The sequence below is a fragment of the Prionailurus bengalensis genome, chromosome B2 (assembly GCF_016509475.1).
Source record: "Prionailurus bengalensis isolate Pbe53 chromosome B2, Fcat_Pben_1.1_paternal_pri, whole genome shotgun sequence".
NCBI lineage: Eukaryota > Metazoa > Chordata > Mammalia > Carnivora > Felidae > Prionailurus > Prionailurus bengalensis.
The window spans coordinates 87,162,417-87,184,793 of NC_057349.1; the positions used below are offsets into that span (position 1 = coordinate 87,162,417).

Sequence of the window (22,377 nt, forward strand, 5' to 3'; positions counted from 1 at the left end):
GATACAAATATGGTAGGTGGCTTGGTAGAGTTGGTGTTGGGAACCTTTGGAGGATCATGGGGTTAGAGTAAGGAGAGAAAGGAGCAGGTGGAGGCTTGAGGAGAAAGGGGGGAAGGAGTAGAGTGAGTTGACCACACCAGTGTTTCTTAGGCTTCCCTTGTGCATCAGAACCACCAGGGACCTTGTTACAACACTAGTTGCTGGACCTCACCCTGAAAGTTTCTTTTTTTTTTTTTTTAAACATTTATTTATTTTTTTGAGACAGAGAGAGACAGAGCATGAACGGGGGAGGGGCAGAGAGAGAGGGAGACACAGAATCGGAAGCAGGCTCCAGGCTCTGAGCCATCAGCCCAGAGCCCGACGCGGGGCTTGAACTCAGGGACCGTGAGATCGTGACCTGAGCTGAAGTTGGACGCTTAACTGACTGCGCCACCCAGGCACCCCTCACCCTGAAAGTTTCTAATTCATTTAGGTCTGGGGAGGCATGGAAGAATTTGCAATTGTGACATATTCCCAGGTGCTGCTGCTGCTGCTCGTGCAGAGATGAGACTTTGGGAAACCCTGGGCTTGGGGGTGGGTTGGGATGGCAGGCGCAGGACTTTTGGCCTCTTTGTGCCTGGCAGTCACACATGTAAAAGGAATTTAGTCATTGTGGTTGTGTGTTTGCCTCCAGCCCTGTGCAGCAGCTCAAGAACTGGCAACAGGAGACACAAAGTTGGACTTAGCCAGAAAAAAAGGCAGAAGTGATATCACTAGTGTTTTGGGGAAACTTTACTTCTCTGTGATTTCTTTGTAGTCTGAAAATGCGGTTTCTCCTTCTTACATTTGAAGTGGAAAGAATTAGAGAATCTGAGATTGGGAAAAAGAAACATGAAGGTTTTGGTTGAAATTTGCTGTTGTAGGACTCTGAAGTAGAGTGGAATAGTAGCCGCTGTGGTCTCCTATTGAAAGGGGGAAACATAAGCCCCCTTTCCCTAAAATGTCTCTTAACAATACTGTTTCTGTGACCTACAAAATTGTGAAATGTATTTTGAAAAACTAAACTTGGGTTCTTTTTCATTTTATAAGATTACCTCCATCACAAAGAGAATTTTAAGAATTGTTCTTTGCAAATGTTCATGCCTTCCTACAAAAATAAGTGGTTAAGTGCAGAGCTTTACACATAAGAAATGGGTTCTGGAAGTGACAACTCAGCTATCTGAGTGGGGGCCATAGCTCAATTAGAATAGAAGAAAAAGAACTGACTTCCATAATAAAGCACAATATTAATTCAGATATAGGCTGTTCAGCAGCAATTTAAATACAGTGTATTTGCATATTAAGCAAGTATTAATTTGTAAGTAACTGATAGCTTTCTTTTTATTAAAAACCAAAACAGATTTTGTTGGAGCCAGGTGTGATCCAGGATGTATTAGCAGCTGGCAGTCACCTACAGCTGTTGGAGCTTCTCAATTTATGTTCCCACTATCTCATCCAGGTATGTGAGCTTTCATCCTGCTACTGTGCCCTTCATGTCCCTTCTCCCTGCAGTCATCAGCTGTACCCTCCCCCACTTCACCTGTGCCAAGACTGTAAAATGGAAGTTGGGGGTGGCTTGTTGTAGTAGAATTTCTCTAGGACACAGGCCAAGAGATTCCCAGAAGGGCAACTGAAGCTCTCATGTCCCCCACACTCCCTGCCTACCCCAGATCCTCACTGCCCTTGGGCAGCAGAGTAACTCAACAGTCATGCCCAGGGTTGACTGCCGAGGCACTTGGGAGATGACACTGAGAAGGGTCTTCCTTTGAAGCAGTGTTGTCTGGCTGCAGGAATAACCCCAAATGCACAAAAAGTTGGAGAGACACTTAAGATTTCAGCAACAGTAGCTAATATATCACCAAGTCATATATAGTTAATTACCGCATGAACTTTCCAGGCAGTAAGTGCTGGAAAAGTGCTAAGTGATCTGTGCCCTCCTTCCCCTGCTGTGCCGGGATGATCAGGAGGGGCTCCGGGAGGGGGAGAGGGAGAAGACGCCCATCCACTGAGCACCCGTGTTCCATGTTCAGCCTTCGTAACAATTTTGCACATTTTAATGGGTGAAAAGTCAGAGATTTTTCAAAGTACTCAGTTTGCCTGAGGTGATATAGCTGGTGAGTGATAGGCCTTTCTGATTCCAGAGACCACTCTTTGTTCTTGGATACAAACTTTTGTTTCAGTAGGAAGATATGGGATGTCTTAGGCAGACAGTGTAGCTGTGAGGCTCTTTTATTTTACAGAGTTAAGTACTAATTTCCTATATTGGGATCTCTCATTTCCTCCACGGGCATGATTTTTATTTGCATTTATTACAGCATTATAGCAACAGTGAAAATACATTTTTAAAAACGACAAACCCACACAATTTAGTTCTACTGTCCTTGTGCATATGACATGTTAGTAAGTACAAAAATCCTATTTGTTTTCCTGCCCAATTATTTTATTTTCTTCCTAGTCATTTTCTCTAATTCTAAAGAAAGCCATTATTGTTGACTTCCGCTACTCACTAGGGAGGTAGTTACTAAATCTCTTTCTCGTGTATCATCCGATTGCATCTTCCCAGCAACCTTGGGAAATGGGAGCCAGTGCTTCCCTGTGAGATAGTGTGAGGGGTGTCAGCCACGGTCACCTGAGAAACAGTTCAAACACAGTAGATGAAAGTTTTGTCATTATCTCAGTGCATTTAATCTAACAGTAAATGTTTAACTATTTTCATCTTATTTTCCTTTCTTTTCCCCTCAATAGTGTTGGGTGGTATGGGAGAGCTGTTTTTAATCCCTTTCTGCAAGTAGCAAATGGGAATAACAGAGAAAGGTTACAAGACTTCAGAGGTGTGTGTTTGACTTGTGAAATTGAAATTACTTTTATTTGACATTTTTACATCAAATATTGCAACTTGAGCCTTCAGCATCATCACCTGATTCACTTTTTCCATGGCAGGTAATATTCAATAATGTATGTTGCCAAAAATTTGGTCATAGTGCTCATTATCGTGATGCATGTTAGAATAGTGTGTATATACCAGTGTGTGTGTGTGTGTGTGTGTGTTTACATACACCTGTAATTTCTATAAATGAGCATTCCAGATGAACATCAGAAGTTCATGGGTACTTTCCCTTACTCCATCAGATGAATTTGTTGAGATACCAACAAATTGTTGAGATACTTGTGCGCTTTGGAACTTAATTTTTGCAGTTCATTATTATGTTGAGGAAAAATGTCACTTGCATATAGATATATTTTGTGGACAGTTTGCTTATTATTATCCTACTTGATCAATGGTTGAAATTTTCACTTTCTTTTTTCCAGTGTTTCTATTTTGTTCTCTCATGGAACTTTATTTTTCCTTTTTATCTGTGATGTTGCATGGTGTCCAACTTGGGGAAGAAAACTTCAAGGGAACCAAAGCCATGTGTATGTAGAAATCTTCATTATGTCAGTCTTTTAAAAAACATATACCCTTCCTCTTTTTTAGGATTGTAAAATTACCAGAGTGGGTCAGTCTGCTTTTATATTTTGATATAGTCTTATAACTCCCTACTTACAGTGTTTTGGTATGATCGTTCAACTGATTCTTAATTTCATAAGGGACCATTTTATCGGGTGTATTAAAATATTTTTGTTACAATGAAAAATATTCAGTGCTTAAAATACCCAGAGAAGTTGTGCCCTATCAATCAAGGCTAACATATTCTCCATTCTTGTTTAGTACTTTGTCCAAGTAGGAGTCTGTGAAGCCGTTCTCCCCACTAAGATGTCTGGTCTTATCTGTTATTCTGAAATTACCACTCTTTGGTTTTCTTCCAGAGTTGTGAAAGATAGACCTTGCTCTGATCCCTCCTATTGTTCTCTGGTGCTCATTAAAAAACAAGTCTAAGGAGAACCCTGTGGTTGACACTCCTTCAGTCTTGGAGTCATCAGCTGTTGCCTGGCCTGAAACTCCTCTGTGCAGATGTAAATGCCACTGCTGCCACCCCCAGCAAGTGGAAGGGGCACTGTATGCTCTTATTTTTCTTGTTTTCCCTCTGGTAGGCTGCTGAGGGCAGGGACCCCAAACCGTGGGAGCAATCTTCCTCAGGCATTGAGGACAGCCATTGAATTAGCTTCCTAGGCTGTGGGGCCTTCACCTTATTCATTTTTAGTCCCCAGGCCCTCTCAATGGCAGGCTCTTGTGAACACACAGGTTCTCAGTGCATGTTTGAGGAATAAACGGGGAGACCAGTGGTGGGAAAGATGAGTATTGGTGGGGGAGGGGGCTTGGAATGGGCAGTGGCTACAGCACTAGCCTGTCATCCCAAGATAAGGTGATTTACCAACAACAGCTCGGGTTTGTATCCTTCTTCACCCACGTGGCCATGCAGTTCCAGATGACCCTCCTATGTGGCCTGTCCTGTTAGTGTACTCTTAATATGCATGACCTGTCGACCTTCATCTGCTGTTTGAGATCCAGGTCCAAACAAAATATGAACCTTTATTTCCCTTCTCCTCCCTCCTTCTGCTCCTCTTCCTTGTACATGGTGCTCTTTTTAAAAATTTCATCAGAAAGATGCTATTTATTAAATTCATTAAAGAGCAGTTATTGTCTTCAAAATGGGTTCAGTAAAATGCATGAATTAGCTTGCTTTTCAGAGTATACATGTTTCTATACATGCCATTCACTATTTTAAATCTTACAAAGGAACTCTGCAGACCATCCTCAGGAGTGATAGGCTACAGATGTAGTGGTACCTAGTGTGTCCCCTGGTTTAGTGAGTCCCTCAGGTAAACATTACAGGATTTTTGAATCCAGTTTGTTTTACCAACTCTGATTTTTCCTAGGCTTTTAAAATTAGCTGCTGAACATCTCCACCTAAATATCATACATGCAGTTCAAACTTAACATATCCTTTTCTCTATTGATAGTACCATCAACCTACTAGTTGTCTAGAAATTTGGACGTAGTCTTAGAATCCTTCCTCACCGTCATATCCAATTAGTTACCAAGCTCAGTTGACTCTACCTCCCAAATACCTCTCAGATCTGATCCTTTTCTTCATCACTAATGTTCTTACTCTTTTTGGAGGCTCTCATTGTTATTGGCCATAGATTATGATGAGTTCATCATATCCTCCTGAAGGGTCTGCATGTTTCTAGCCTCTCTCCATGCCAAACCATAGTCCCCAGAACCATCATTAGCTTTCCTAGAGTAGGGAAACAGCTTTTATTGAGGGCTTCTCCATACTAAATGTTTTGGACAGTGATTCTCATTTTCCCTCTGCTAAGGAACCCCTTAAAGCGGGTGACTATTATTTTCTTTTTATGGATGGAAAAACTTCAATTCAGAACTAGGATGTTGATCCAGTGGAAAGGCCCATTAGCTCCTCTGAGGACCATTCTGGAACATCCTTAGCCTCATCTCTGAGGCCAGGCTGGTTTCTCCCCAGCCTCCTCGGCAACCTTAGTGCCTTTTCTAGCCCACTGTGTGCTCTGGCCTCCAAGGTGACCTTTCATTCTGGGACTTGTCATTAGGGGAGAAGGGTAGGTGACAGGCAGAGGCTTTCAGCCCCCTCAGACTGTACCAAGGAGCAGGAGCAGCGAAAATATCACACACACACATACACACCCCTCCCCCACCTTCTCCTTTCCTGATGCACGTGTCATAAAATCAGGGGAACTGGCCACTGGACTTTGTATCCCCTGAAAGTGGTGCATTAGGAGACACATGCTTTGCTAAAAATGTTTTTTTTTTGTAGTTAGCTTTAAAAAAAAAAGTTTGTATATTTTGTACCACCTCCTCCAAAGAACAAATAGCATATCTTATTGTTTAATTAGCAAGTGGGGTTTTTTTTTTGTTTGTTTGCCAAGTATCAGCCTTGAGTATGACATGCAGTTGAAATATACTGAAAAGAAAGAACAGTCATGTAGACTTTCTAAATAAGGCCACAAAAGTGGTGAATAAACTCCTTTTGATAGGAAAACACTCTTAGTGTCTATTCCTAGGCAGCAGGTGGCAGTATGAATCCACCAGAATTCAGTAGTTAATTTAAAGCAAAAATCAGAAAAAATGAAACGAAAAATTATTTATTTTGCTACATATTAGTCTTCTGACCTAATCAGTAAAAAAGTCATTATTCACACCACACTGGGCAATATGCAGTGTAATTTTTAACAAATAATAGGAAACTGTTAATGTGTTCACAGGAAATACAGTTTTGTCTTGGGCTGCTGTGGTCATTTATCACTGCACTTTGTGAAATCACTCATTTGTTCTAATTTGAATGTAAATGACTCTAAGGTTTTACAAATAAGGTGACAGACTCACATAAATGTAATTGCAGGGTTCATCTCCCTCTTTTTATATATCACTCATTAGGTTATGAATTAAATACATCGTATTAAACCAGGGGCATGTCCAATGATGATATTGTAATGGCAAATTACTCTATGCTATTAGAGGTGTATTTTTTATTCATGGACATTAATTTGTCATTAAGCGGCATTAGTTTAGCACTTTTATGTGAAAGACGTGACCTGAAAGAGGAGACGCGCTGCTGTGAAGGGAGAGGGAAGGGACATGCGTGCTTTAGGTAGAGCGTTTTATCACCACCAGGAAAACAGAGGGGCATTTGTTTTATTATTACTTTTTTCATTTGTTTTATTTTCTGCTTTTACAAGCGTAAAAGATCATTTCGCCAGATTGAAGGCGTTGTTCTGTTTACAGTGTGCACATTTGGATCATCTAGTAAAGCAAAGCCAAAATTCTGGCTGTTAATCATTCTGAAGCCAAGAACGTAAAGGAGTGAGAGGGAGCAAACAGCTTCGCGCCCTAAATCTCCCTCCTCTGTGACTGATGCTTATTAGTCATCCCTTGTCTTCATTTAGTTTACACTAAATGGGCTACCGTGAGAATTTGTCATTTTTCTCTCTTCGGTGAAGGTACAAAGGTTTATAGAATGCTAGTCTCTCATGAGGATATTAGAATTCTGGATATTTTGTTCCTTTTTTCCCCCATAAATGGTGGTTTTACTGTTCTTTTACCAAGAATGTATGTTTTCCGCTTTCAACTTTGAGAAGCACTGGATCCTTGAAATAGCTTCACAGAAGCTGAAAGTATTAGACTGCTGCTTTTGCATCAATTTCCTCATGGGTTAATGTGGTTGCAGAATGTCTCGCCCACCTCAATTTACCCCGGGGCTCTTGAAGGCAGGGATCAGGCCCAACTGCCCTCTATGTCTTACCCTTCCTTCTCATCACATGAGCTCAGGATGTGTATTTGTCAGCTTGGGCTGCCATAACAAAATGCCCCAGATTGGGTGATTGAAACAATAGACATGATTTTTCACAGCTCCAGAGGCTGGAAGTCTGAAGTCAGGGTGCCAGTGCAGTGGTGTTCTGGTGAGAGCCCTCTTCCTGGCTTGCAGATGGCCGCCTTCTTGCTGTGTTCTTGCAGGGTAGAGAGACAGCAGGCTCTTGGATGTGTCTCATATAAGGACACTAATGCTATCACATGAGCTCCCTCCCCCGCCCTTCACTCTTCTGAATCACCTCCCAAAGGCCACATCTCCAACTACCATCACATGGAGGCTTAGAGCTTCAACACAGGAATTTGGGAGGGCTACAGTTCAGTTCACAGCAGTATGTATTGAGGGAATGAATAGTGCATCCACTCAGTAATTTTGCCCTGCTTTTTCCATATTGAGATTTTATATTAGGAGAAGAAAATATATTAATAAGTCAGTCTTTCATTAGTTTTACCCATTGAATACATTTTTGTAAGTTGAAAATACTTTCTGTGGGAATTGCATTTGGCACTGAGGATCTTGCGTCTTTTACAGCATTATGATAGGGTTGTGATTATTTAACTAAGTAACACTATAGTGATGTATAGAAAGTTATCTCTTCCAAATAATGTATTATTATAATTTTAATTATTAAATTAACAGAATCTCCTAAATATATAATACATGGTGGGTGTTCTGAATAGAATAATTTATCTTCAAGGTTGAGAAGTTAGAACTCATGCTCATTTTTCTCTAACACTGAGCTATTTTTTCCACATTAGATTAGACAAATGATTGTACCAACATATATATTTAATATGCCCCTAATCAAATACACCAACCACATGCTGTTCCATAGTTCACTGGAGCTGATACTTTTCTATTTGGAGAAAGAGTGCAAAGTTTGGAAAATATATTACAAATGGTTTAATATTTTGGATTTTTTTTAATCAGTGAAAATGATCGGAAAGGATGGAAATGTATCAGCCCTAGTATATCTTAGCCAACTACTAATTATTTGCTCTAGTTGAGAGTACTTGCTCTCTGGCATGGATAATCCAAAATGTCATATTTGCCAAATAACATTAATATTTGGCTCTAATATGTACCATAAGATCTTTTAGTAGCCATTTTAAGATCCCAATTACTTTTTTCATATGCTATTAGGTTGGCTTTTATTCTGTAAGTCCATACCAAAGGATGTCAATAGTGGCAATTCAGAGGCATGCTGGCTGGCCAGGGGTCATTTTGGCATTTTAATTCGTTATGTGGATAATCTGAGGTTGACTGTATCATCCTTGTTTGTTAAGTTTTTAAATAGAAAAAAGATTGCCTTGAAGGATTTTTCTCCTACTAGTAATTTTTATTCAAAGTTAACGTTGTTAGCTGGGCAATTTTAAAATTTCAGCATGTTTTTCTCAAAAGTAAAACGTTTTCAATGTTTTATGAATGCTGGAGTTCAGAATCAATACACAAAGCAAACAAATATCAATCTCATTTAATTCTGTTTTTAATACTTGGAAATTAGAGGCATTACAAGAAAATCTGTGTTTCATTTGAGATATTCATACCCCCACCCACCATCCACCCTCAATATGTTTCTACTCAAATGTCTGCCTTTTCCTCTAAGACTAAACAGCCTTTCTGCCCCTGACTCTGTCGTGTGCTTCTGTGTTTCCTGTGGTTTCAATGTCTCCTTCTCCACTGGCTCCTTCCTTTGGTTTTTAAAATAGGATCAATAAGATAGGACAGACTTCTCTTCTCCTCTCAGTATCACAGCCCTCTCCCATTCACTTCCAAACTGTGATCAGTGTCTGTACTTCCTTATCTTCTATTCACTCTTCAATCCTATTGAACTCAGTCCTCTGCCTCATTACTCCTCAACAGCTGTTCCAACAAAGGTCCCAAAGCCGCCCAATTATCAAAGGCAGTGGGCCCCTTGTGGTGTCTTAATGTGACCGCTCTACAGCATTTCCACATTGGTAGCTCCACTCTGCTACAGTTTTCTTTTCTCAAGACTCTCTCCTAATTCTTCTTTTCATTCAGATCCTATATAAGCTCTTCTTTGAGCAGCTCCTTCACTCTTCATCCGGGCACAGTGGCTCCATGCTGGTACTGCTCTCTGCTTACTGTCGCTCTCTTTCATCCACATGCTGAGGGCTACTGATTGCAGTCCCCTCTCCCGAGCGCCAGACCTCTTTGGTCAGCCAACATTTGCACTTGGTATCTGCCCCTCCCCACACTTTATATTCATCTGTACCCAGTCTCACACACTCCCCTTTCCTTCCCATCTTTGTTAGAAAACTTCCATCCTTATAGTAACCCAAAGCAGAAACCTTGCTAGAATCTTACACTGCTCAATGGTCTCATGAATCCTTCTAAATTCTATTGGGTTACCTTCTTAAACAGCTGTTAAGTATGCCTTGTTTTTAAAATCTTCATTATCACGGACATCTGTCAGGTCTGGATTACCTTTCTGGGTAGTAGCTCAGCTGTGCCCCCAGCCTATTGTCTAATGCTAATCAACACCTTGCTGTAGAATCTAAGTCACTTTAATGGCCCACAAAACAATTTATTTCCCTAAAACCCAAGCTGGATCCTTATCACCTGGTTACACAATAGGTTTCCAACCTTGTTCTTTTTCTCTCTTGTCTCCCTGATGTGTTCCATTCTTATTTTACCCAAGAACGGCATGTTTTATCATCTCGGGGCTAGCTGCCTAATCAGGATTTCTTCTTGGATATCACAGGGCACGTGACCTTTCTGAGTGTGAACCCACCCTACAAACCCAGGAGTCATCCTAAAATCCTTCATCTCCTTGTGCCCCAACATACATTGTCACCAAGACCTTTCAACTCAACCTCTTTCACTTTTTTAAATGCAATTTTTGAGAGCAGTTTTAGGTTTGCAACAAAATTGAGAAGAAGATACAGACATTTCTTATTAATAACCCTCCCCCACATATGCATAATCTCCCTCATTAACATCCCCCACCAAAGTGGTACGTTTGTTATCATTGGTGAACCTACACTGGTACATCATTTTCAGGAGTTCACAGTTTACATTATTATGGTTCACTCTTGGTGGTGTCCATTCTACAGGTTTGGATAAATGTATAATGAAATGTATCTGCCATTACAGTATTATGCAGAGTAGTCTTACTGCCCTAAAATTTTTCTGTGCTCTGCCTATTCATCCCTCCCTTTCCCACCTCAACCCCTGGCAACCACTAATCTTTTTACTGTCTACACAGTTTTACCTGTTAAAGAATGTTGTGAAGTTGGAATCAGACAGTATGTAGCCTTTTCACATATTTCCTCTATATCTTTTTGTGGCCTGATGGTCCATTTATTTTTATGACTGAATAATATTCCATTACCTGGTTGTATCAGTTTATTTACCCCTTCACCTACTGAAAGAACTTCTTGGTTGCTTCTAAGTGTAGGCAGTTATGAATAAATCTGCCGTAAACATCTGTGTACAGGTTTTTGTATGAACCCTCTTAGTGCTTTAAATCCCTCTCATTCTATTCTTGTTACCACTGTCTTCATTTAAATTTTCATTATTTCCTAGACTAAAGAAACTTCCTGCTAGCCAATGAATCTGCCTTCACTCTTGCTCTATTCTGCTACCTCCTTTGAAAGTGTTTGACTGATTTTGTAAAAATAGCTTTAAAAAATTCTAATTGACTGGTTTGTAAAACAAAAAAAACCCCAAAAAACAAAAATAAAACAGGCTGATAATGTCATAGTCTTGCTTAAAATCATTCATTAGTCAGTAGATCACCACAAACTCAGGATAAGGTTCATTTCTTCTAATCTGACACCTAGGTTCCGTCTTTATTATGAAACTTCTATCTCTTTAGCCCTTTAAAAAAATACTACCTGTATGTGATGCCACAGTCATTATGAACTTCATGCATTTCTCTGTACCTGAAACTCTGTATGAAGCCTCCTTCTCGGTGGATTATTCTTCCCTCCTTTTGTCACCTTATGAATTCCTCTTTAACCTTTAAGTACCTTGCTCACGTGTTATCTTCTCTTTTGAAGTTGCCCGGTCAGTCCACCTAGTTGGAGTCAGATTTCTCTCTTCTTCATTAATTATGAGTAGTCTTCCAGGGTGCTGATCACATTATATTGTCTGTGTTTATTTACCTATTTCCCCATGATACAAGTTTGTGTCCCAGAGTTATGTGACCTTGGGCAAACTACTTAACCTCTTTGCCCCCACTCCTCATCTGTAAAATACAGATATGGGATCTTGTATACAATCTACCTTTTTTTTTTTTAAATTTTTTTTTTCAACGTTTATTTATTTTTGGGACAGAGAGAGACAGAGCATGAATGGGGGAGGGGCAGAGAGAGAGGGAGACACAGAATCGGAAACAGGCTCCAGGCTCTGAGCCATCAGCCCAGAGCCCGACGCGGGGCTCGAACTCACGGACCGCGAGATCGTGACCTGGCTGAAGTCGGACGCTTAACCGACTGCGCCACCCAGGCGCCCCTACAATCTACCTTTTAAGGATGTTGGAGGATTCAATGAGATAGTGCAGTATTAGCCTATAGTATGTGCCCTAGAAACCAGAGCCGATAGAATGCATTGTTTCCCTTGTGAATTCCTCTATTAGTTCTACAGTTATCTTCTTCCCCTTTCCCTTCACTCTTGTCTTCCTTCATTCCTGGAAATGTCAGCAAATTTACTACCTACCTCCAATTGACAGCATGTTGGACAAGTAAGTCTGTTCCTGAAAATTTTGAAAGTAATCACCATTCTGTAAAAGATATTTTTTTCTTTTAGCCCCTTTTCTTTGATTTTGTAGAAGGGCATATATTGATTATTTTAGGGGAAAAAAGTCGCAAATAATTTAAATGAACCATCACTTTCTCTCTGCCTCTGAATTGTGAAAACATACACTGAAATTGTACTTTAATAAATAGCAAAATCAGTGCTTTTAAAAGCAACACATTTACATGGTACTATTGCTCTGTAGTTAGGCAGTTTTGTTTTACCATTTCTCTCACCCTTCCTGGAAATAAAACATCTTGCCTCATTCTCATATACAGAATCCAAGAAAAAAAAATGGAAAAACAGCTTTCCTTTCTAGCTTAGCATAAAGTAGTTACTTAAAAATGCATCTTTGTGTTCCTTCTGGTGCCATGAAACCTCCCTGTGGTAGGAATTTTTTATAATGTAGTTGTGTGGTGTTCTAAGGTCTCCTAACTAGGGGAAATGAAAGCAGTGAATTTGTTTTGTTTTGTTTTGTTTTAATTTTTTTTTTCGACGTTTATTTATTTTTGGGACAGAGAGAGACAGAGCATGAACGGGGGAGGGGCAGAGAGAGAGGGAGACACAGAATCGGAAACAGGCTCCAGGCTCTGAGCCATCAGCCCAGAGCCCGACGCGGGGCTCGAACTCCTGGACCGCGAGATCGTGACCTGGCTGAAGTCGGACGCTTAACCGACTGCGCCACCCAGGCGCCCCGCAGTGAATTTGTTTAAAAGAAGAAAAATATATGTTATTCCTTACTAGGAGAATGCTACTGACATGCCCACCTCCCTCCCAATTGTCATTCCTTCCTGAACCTTCTCCTCCCCCTTTCTCATTCTCTATCCACAGATGTCCTTTAGAACAGGTTTCTGGCCTTTTCCCACATTGAAGGACGTGTGCTCAGGCCCTGGGAAAATGACTGCTTGTCTGTATCATTAAATCAGCTCTAGGTACCCTGGCCTTAGCCCCCTGCATTCAGTATGTTTGCCTGCTGCAGAGGCTGGGATGAAGGAGTGGGGTCAATTTGTTTTGCTGCAAGAATATAGAGTCATTCCATTCTTTACTCAAATGCATACTCTGTATTAGTGGTTCTTAAACTTGACCATATGTGGAATCACCTGAATGGCTGGTTAAAACAAACTCCTGGGACCCGATCCCAACTGACAGCGACATACTAGTCTGGGGACCACAGTTTGAGAACCACTGCTTTAGACGCTGTTGCCACACCATGTCAATTATGTGCCTGGTAAATCACTGACACTTGGATTTCAAAAGTGTCCTCATATTCAGATAAATTCAAACTGGCCCTAGTTTGTACTTATGAAAATATCGATGTTATGTATCCTTCACAACATCCAAAATATAAAAAGTCAAGACAATGCAGATTTGAAACAAACCACCAAGAAAAACCCCCTTCCAATCCTCATTTTTATGTATAATAATGATTAAGTGCAGTTATCCACATAGACTGTCTACAGAATTGAGCTAATTTTCAGCACTCTGATTTTGTATACCAGAGCTAAGCAAGGAAATACATCATAATAATTTCTATGTTGTTCTTTAAAAAAAATTGTAACCTGATTTTGCCTCTCATAGTTCAAAAAAAGTTGATGGTTACTGAAATTTTAAAGCCCTAGTTGCACAGATAGACTATTTTCAATTAAAGAAAGAAAAATATGTGTACATTAAGTTCCTCTATAGTCCATAATTCAGTGGTAATTGCTTGATGTGCTGAGCCAGCTTTAGTAAACTTTGCAATAGCATTTTGCCACACATGGTGAGTGGGGCTCGAATTATTAGTTGTTGATGGTGGCCATGTCTCTGTGCTTCCTTCCTAGATTTCCAGCTTACTAAAGACTTTCCCAAAGAACAATATAAAATTATTCATGAGCCTTGGATATTATGCATACACTGATTATGAAAATGTATTAGTAACCTAATTGTAGAATTCCTCTGTTATACACCACAAATATATTTAAATAGGCCTTCAAAGACCCCAAGAATTAGAGCATGCTGAGGGTTTTTTTTTCCCAGTGGTTTTTTTTCAATTGCTGCTAATATTTTGTTTTAGTTGAATCAGAATGTATCATATACATATTTGTATAAATATAAGAATATATAGTTGCATATAGTTGTCCAGATATATGTATATGTTTATATACAAATATATCTCTCTGTATATATATGCAGAGATAAAAATAAGGTATACCAGATAAAAATACCCACTTTTACATTATTTTATTATATCACAAGTAATGTGGTCTGCATTGTCAATGAATTGCTCATTTTTTCTTTCATAAAAATTAACTTCACCCCATCAACCCTCATGTAAAATCTTATGGAGGAAACTCACAGATCCCTTTATATACATAATACACATGCTAATTTTTTTGCTACGCGATTCATCCCAAGGCTATTAAAATGTTTTGGTTTTGTTTATTTGGTTGTTTGTTTCAACATGTTCCAAGGGGCCAGCGCTTGCCCACACACCCACAACAAAGCCCTTCATGCTGCCTCCTCTACTCCTGGAGTGCAATCCTTTTTGCAGCACCAGGTCCTGTAGTCACATAATACCTTGATTTATAACTAGGTTGTAATCCAAATAGGAAACAGGTGGAATCACAACCGGGTATGGTGCCTTGGATATTAATGGCCTGGCTCAGCAGTGGAATTTCTAAAGCTGTATACACTTTTTTGCCTTAATTATGCATTCATTAAAAGCTTTTATACCCAACAGAATAAAGTAAATATTTTTTGATCTCCATAGTGTGCTCCCAGACTGTAGATTTGCACAGCAGGGTCTTGATAATCTGAATAAATTGTATTTCCCCAAGGAGTTTATCTTTCAAAGAAGGTCATAAAGAAATGTAGTTCCATCCTTAGATTTCTTCATGTGCCTTTTCTGCTACATGTAATATAGAGCATGGGAACCAGAGTACATTCTAGTAATACATACTTGGTGATGGTCCAGTATAATGTCTCAATCTGTTTTCCTTGTTTATTTCTGGTGAAGTCTTTCTTAAATACAGAAGAAATGAATGACTTTACATGACAACTATGCTTTTTTGTTTATATTTGTAGAAAAATTAGTCCACAGGAGACGTTCAAGTGTTTGCTTCCCTTCGCCCAGTGAATAAAATTTATGGAATAGGCAAAGCTATAGTTTAAGCACTGTTAATAGCACTGTACAAAGAGTGTAGTAATAACAGATGTTATATGTACGTTGAACTTCTATGTGAAAGACACTTTGCAAGCACTCTTGGGAATCCTTACCAATAGATCACTTCTGCCATTTTTTAGTTGAGAAAATTAGACTCAGAGAGGTTAACCATTTGCTGAGCTCATCCAGATGGGTCAGCTTCAAATCACGTGATTTTTCCCACATGGCTAAGTTGAAGATGTAACTTGTTCCTTGTCCCTACAACTTAAGACCCAATAGGGGCGCCTGGGTGGCGCAGTCGGTTAAGCATCCGACTTCAGCCAGGTCACGATCTCGCGGTCCGTGAGTTCGAGCCCCGCGTCGGGCTCTGGGCTGATGCCTCAGAGCCTGGAGCCTGTTTCCGATTCTGTGTCTCCCTCTCTCTCTGCCCCTCCCCCGTTCATGCTCTGTCTCTCTCTGTCCCAAAAATAAATAAACATTGAAAAAAAAATTAAAAAAAAAGTTTCTCTTTAAAGACCCAATAAAAGAGACAGGGAAAAGATAAAATTATAAACCCAAAGATATATGCACAACCAGATGAACTTATAATTTTTCTGAGTCGTAAAGAATAAGGTGGCAAAACACCTGATATTGAAGGATAGCCTAAAAATAACAGGGGCGCCTGGGTGGCTCAGTTGGTTAAGTGGCCGACTTCGGCTCAGGTCATGATCTCGCGGTCCGTGAGTTTGAGCCCCATGTCGGGCTCTGTGCTGACAGCTCAGAGCCTGGAGCCTATTTCAGATTCTGTGTCTCCCTCTCTCTGACCCTCCCCCGTTCATGCTCTATCTTTCTCTGTCTCAAAAATAAATAAACGTTAAAAAAAATTTTTTAGGGGCGCCTGGGTGGCGCAGTCGGTTAAGCATCCGACTTCAGCCAGGTCACGATCTCGCGGTCCGTGAGTTCGAGCCCCGCGTCGGGCTGTGGGCTGATGGCTCAGAGCCTGGAGCCTGTTTCCGATACTGTGTCTCCCTCTCTCTCTGCCCCTCCCCCGTTCATGCTCTGTCTCTCTCTGTCCCAAAAATAAATAAACGTTGGAAAAAAAAATAAATTAAAAAAATAATAAAATTTTTTTAAATAAAAAAAATAAAAATAACATAAAATTGTGAAAAGTTTAGGCAATAAATTTTCTCTCTGTCTTTGGGCTGCCATATTTATCTCCAGTGTGGCCAACATTTTAGGCATGTACTTTAAAAGTGTCTTACTTAAATATTTCATAAATTTATTTAATATTTAAAAAAATTAAAACATTAAATTTTTTTAAGGAACAGGAGAATTTGTTTTATTGCACACTAAGAAATGAAAGCAATAAGAGCTGAAGTTTTAAAGGTATGACATTCTGTCTTGCCTGCCCACTACCCATCAATCAAAACAAAGTAGCTGCTTCTAAAGACAGGCAGATCTAAAGTACAGATACAGTCTGTACCTTTGTGCACCACTGGGGGGAAAAGTAAGTAACCACTGGCAAAAGGTTAAAGGAATGATACAAGTAGCTCCTGTAATTAGAAGTAAGAAGAGAGAACAATCCTTTCAGCTGGAATGGGCTGGCTTTGCTGGCTTTCTTAGGAAGTGGAATCTGATCTTGGTTGTCCCTCCCCTCTGCTCCTTCTCGCCTCAGGAGGGGAAAGCATATAATACAGAACTTCCCTTTCCTACAAGCTTTTTAACATCTGTTGAGTCAAACAGTCTTCAGATACTTCACAAATAATACACTTTTGACAAACAGCATGGACATTTGTGTATTTCTGGTTATCACTAAATGCCAAGAGAGGTAAGGTTCTTTTTTAGCATTCTGGGAAGGAAAACAAAAACAAAAACAGAACACCCGGATGTGAAAGTCCGAAGACCCAGGATTCACTGTAGAAGCTAGGCCTGATGCATCTGGCATCACAAGTGGGCTTTCCACCATATTTATCAGTTCTATGAAAAAGCTGATGTGTGGTTTATATCAGGAGAAAATTTCTTATGCTCAGATCATTTATTTGAGGGTATCTTTCTTAGTTAATTGTGGGAGATCTGTTTATTTTGCCCAACTGTAAAATAATACCTATAAAAAAACTGTCATTTCCTCTTTCCATTTGATGTCATGGATGCGTTTTTTAAAAAATGGGCTGCTTTTTAAAATTCATAATCCAACAAATATTTTTCAGTTATAATCTATGATAAAGGCATTATGATTGGCAGTGTATGGGATACAAAATCATAAGATGCAAACCTATTTTCACTAGTTTACTAGAAACAATTTTACTTTTTGGAAGTAAATGCATTTGCATTAATAGCTTTTGGAAGACATATGCATTAATAGCTTAGTGAGAAGTTAGTTCGTATGTTACAGGAGACTTAAAGTAGAAAGCATTAGGATTCAGTCAGTGACAAGGGTTTCATATTTATTATATCTGACTTGGTACTTGGTCCCTCTAAGCAGCAACACGATGTTTTTATAAAAACCAAACCATACTGGTTTTATATGCAGAGTGGGTATATAAAGCTATTTGGGTTAGATTTGAGAGTTTTTTTTTAATTCTTGACTTCCATAATAAGGGTGAATTTTCATTTAGAGGGGTTCTTAAAATATGATGTAATGTCAACATTTTTTAATGGAACTTCAAGTATGCTATTACATGGTGGTCATAGAAACCACTATGTCTCTTGATCATCTTTGTAGTAAAGTATTGACTGACGTGTAGCAATTTAGGTGACATTTTGTTTTTTGTTGTTTTTTTTTTTTATATATGAAATTTATTGTCAAATTGGTTTCCATACAACACCCAGTGCTCATCCCAAAAGGTGCCCTCCTCAATACCCATCACCCACCCTCTCCTCCCTCCCACCCCCCATCAACCCTCAGTTTGTTCTCAGTTTTTAACAGTCTCTTATGCTTTGGCTGTATCTCACTCTAACCTCTTTTTTTTTTTTCCTTCCCCTCCCCCATGGGTTCCTGTTAAGTTTCTCAGGATCCACATAAGAGTGAAACCATATGGTATCTGTCTTTCTCTGCATGGCTTATTTCACTTAGCATCACACTCTCCAGTTCCATCCACGTTGCTACAAAAGGCCATATTTCATTTTTTCTCATTGCCACGTAGTACTCCATTGTGTATATACACCACAATTTCTTTATCCATTCATCAGTTGATGGACATTTAGGCTCTTTCCATAATTTGGCTATTGTTGAGAGTGCTGCTATGAACACTGGGGTACAAGTGCCCCTATGCATCCGTATTCCTGTATCCCTTGGATAAATTCCTAGCAGTGCTATTGCTGGGTCATAGGGTAGGTCTATTTTTAATTTTCTGAGGAACCTCCACACTGCTTTCCAGAGCGACTGCACCAGTTTGCATTCCCACCAACAGTGCAAGAGGGTTCCCGTTTCTCCACATCCTCTCCAGCATCTATAGTCTCCTGATTTGTTCATTTTGGCCACTCTGACTGGCGTGAGGTGATACCTGAGTGTGGTTTTGATTTGTATTTCCCTGATAAGGAGCGACGCTGAACATCTTTTCATGTGCCTGTTGGCCATCCGGATGTCTTCTTTAGAGAAGTGTCTATTCATGTTTTCTGCCCATTTCTTCACTGGGTTATTTGTTTTTTGGGTGTGGAGTTTGGTGAGCTCTTTATAGATTTTGGATACTAGCCCTTTGTCCGATATGTCATTTGCAAATATCTTTTCCCATTCCGTTGGTTGCCTTTTAGTTTTGTTGGTTGTTTCCTTTGCTGTGCAGAAGCTTTTTATCTTCATAAGGTCCCAGTAATTCACTTTTGCTTTTAATTCCTTGCCTTTGGGGATGTGTCGAGTAAGAGATTGCTACGGCTGAGGTCAGAGAGGTCTTTTCCTGCTTTCTCCTCTAAGGTTTTGATGGTTTCCTGTCTCACATTCAGGTCCTTTATCCATTTTGAGTTTATTTTTGTGAATGGTGTGAGAAAGTGGTCTAGTTTCAACCTTCTGCATGTTGCTGTCCAGTTCTCCCAACACCATTTGTTAAAGAGACTGTCTTTTTTCCATTGGATGTTCTTTCCTGCTTTGTCAAAGATGAGTTGGCCATACGTTTGTGGGTCTAGTTCTGGGGTTTCTATTCTATTCCATTGGTCTATGTGTCTGTTTTGGTGCCAATACCATGCTGTCTTGATGATGACAGCTTTGTAGTAGAGGCTAAAGTCTGGGATTGTGATGTCTCCTGCTTTGGTCTTCTTCTTCAAAATTCCTTTGGCTATTCGGGGCCTTTTGTGGTTCCATATGAATTTTAGGATTGCTTGTTCTAGTTTTGAGAAGAATGCTGGTGCAATTTTGATTGGGATTGCATTGAATGTGTAGATAGCTTTGGGTAGTATTGACATTTTGACTATATTTATTCTTCCAATCCATGAGCAGGGAATGTCTTTCCATTTCTTTAAATCTTCTTCAATTACCTTCATAAGCTTTCTATAGTTTTCAGCATACAGATCCTTTACATCTTTGGTTAGATTTATTCCTAGGTATTTTATGCTTCTTGGTGCAATTGTGAATGGGATCAGTTTCTTTATTTGTCTTTCTGTTGCTTCATTGTTAGTGTATAAGAATGCAACTGATTTCTGTACATTGATTTTGTATCCTGCTGAATTCATGTATCAGTTCTAGCAGACTTTTGGTGGAGTCTATCGGATTTTCCATGTATAATATCATGTCATCTGCAAAAAGCGAAAGCTTGACTTCATCTTTGCCAATTTTGATGCCTTTGATTTCCTTTTGTTGTCTGATTGCTGATGCTAGAACTTCCAGCACTATGTTAAACAGCAGTGGTGAGAGTGGGCATCCCTGTCGTGTTCCTGATCTCAGGGAAAAAGCTTTCAGTTTTTCCCCGTTGAGGATGATGTTAGCTGTGGGCTTTTCATAAATGGCTTTTATGATCTTTAAGTATGTTCCTTCTATCCCGACTTTCTCAAGGGTTTTTATTAAGAAAGGGTGCTGGATTTTGTCGAAGGCCTTTTCTGCATCGATTGACAGAATCATATGGTTCTTCTCTTTTTTTTTTGTTAATGTGATGTATCACGTTGATTGATTTGTGAATGTTGAACCAGCCCTGCATCCCAGGAATGAATCCCACTTGATCATGGTGAATAATTCTTTTTATATGCCGTTGAATTCGATTTGCTAGTATCTTATTGAGAATTTTTGCATCCATATTCATCAGGGATATTGGCCTGTAGTTCTCTTTTTTTACTGGGTCTCTGTCTGGTTTAGGAATCAAAGTAATACTGGCTTCGTAGAATGAGTCTGGAAGTTTTCCTTCCCTTTCTATTTCTTGGAATAGCTTGAGAAGGATAGGTATTATCTCTGCTTTAAACGTCTGGTAGAACTCCCTGGGAAGCCATCTGGTCCTGGACTCTTATTTGTTGGGAGATTTTTGATAACCCATTCAATTTCTTTGCTGGTTATGGGTCTGTTCAAGCTTTCTATTTCCTCCTGATTGAGTTTTGGAAGAGTGTGGGTGTTCAGGAATTTGTCCATTTCTTCCAGGTTGTCCAATTTGTTGGCATATAATTTTTCATAGTATTCCCTGATAATTGTTTGTATCTCTGAGGGATTGGTTGTAATCATTCCATTTTCATTCATGATTTTATCTATTTGGGTCATCTCCCTTTTCTTTTTGAGACCCCGGCTAGAGGTTTGTCAATTTTGTTTATTTTTTCAAAAAACCAACTCTTGGTTTCATTGATCTGCTCTACATTTTTTTTTAGATTCTATATTGTTTATTTCTGCTCTGATCTTTAGTATTTCTCTTCTTCTGCTGGGTTTAGGCTGCCTTTGCTGTTCTGCTTCTAGTTCCTTTAGGTGTGCTGTTAGATTTTGTATTTGGGATTTTTCTTGTTTCTTGAGATAGGCCTGGATTGCAATGTATTTTCCTCTCAGGACTGCCTTTGCTGCGTCCCAAAGCGTTTGGATTGTTGTATTTTCATTTTCGTTTGTTTCCATATATTTTTTAATTTCTTCTCTAATTGCCTGGTTGACCCACTCATTCGTTAATAGGGTGTTCTTTAACCTCCATGCTTTTGGAGGTTTTCCAGACTTTTTCCTGTGGTTGATTTCAAGCTTCATAGCATTGTGGTCTGAAAGTATGCATGGTATAATTTCAATTCTGGTAAACTTATGAAGGGCTGTTTTGTGACCCAGTATATGATCTATCTTGGAGAATGTTCCATGTGCACTCGAGAAGAAAGTATATTCCATTGCTTTGGGATGCAGAGTTCTAAATATATCTGTCAAGTCCATCTGATCCAATGTATCATTCAGGGCCCTTGTTTCTTTATTGACTGTGTGTCTAGATGATCTATCCATTTCTGTAAGTGGGGTGTTAAAGTCCCCTGCAATTACCACATTCTTATCAATAAGGTTGCTTATGTTTATGAGTAATTGTTTTATATATTTGGGGGCTCCGGTATTCAGCGCATAGACATTTATAATTGTTAGCTCTTCCTGATGGATAGACCCTGTAATTATTATATAATGCCCTTCTTCATCTCTTGTTACAGCCTTTAATTTAAAGTCTAGTTTGTCTGATATAAGTGTGGCTACTTCAGCTTTCTTTTGGCTTCCAGTAGCATGATAAATAGTTCTCCATCCCCTCACTCTCAATCTGAAGGTGTCCTCAGGTCTAAAATGAGTCTCTTGTAGACAGCAAATAGATGGGTCTTGTTTTTTTATCCATTCTGATACCCTATGTCTTTTGGTTGGCGCATTTAATCCATTTACATTCAGTGTTATTATAGAAAGATACGGGTTTAGAGTCATTGTGATGTCTGTATGTTTTATGCTTGTAGTGATGTCTCTGGTACGTTGTCTCACAGGGTCCCCCTTAGGATCTCTTGTATGGCTGGTTTAGTGTTGACAAATTCCTTCAGTTTTTGTTTGTTTGGGAAGACCTTTATCTCTCCTTCTATTCTAAATGACAGACTTGCTGGATAAAGGATTCTCGGCTGCATATTTTTTCTGTCTAGCACCCTGAAAATCTCATGCCAATTCTTTCTGGCCTGCCAAGTTTCAAAAGAGAGATCAGTCACGAGTCTTATAGGTCTCCCTTTATATGTGAGGGCACATTTACCCCTTGCTGCTTTCAGAATTTTCTCTTTATCCTTGTATTTTGCCAGTTTCACTATGATATG

General features: G+C 39.5%; 1 protein-coding gene across 5 annotated transcripts in view; it reads left to right on the plus strand.

Annotated features, from left to right (window-relative positions):
- KLHL32 (kelch like family member 32) overlaps positions 1-22,377 on the plus strand; it is a 251,317-nt gene that overhangs the window by 123,408 nt on the left and 105,532 nt on the right. For 4 of the 5 annotated variants that reach the window (XM_043591974.1, XM_043591975.1, XM_043591978.1 and 1 more), the window contains exon 5: positions 1,379-1,477. In XM_043591974.1, the coding sequence (XP_043447909.1) occupies positions 1,379-1,477 (99 nt within the window). Of the gene's footprint in view, positions 1-1,378; positions 1,478-22,377 lie in introns of those variants that run through there. The other variant, XM_043591977.1, reaches the window with a different exon arrangement.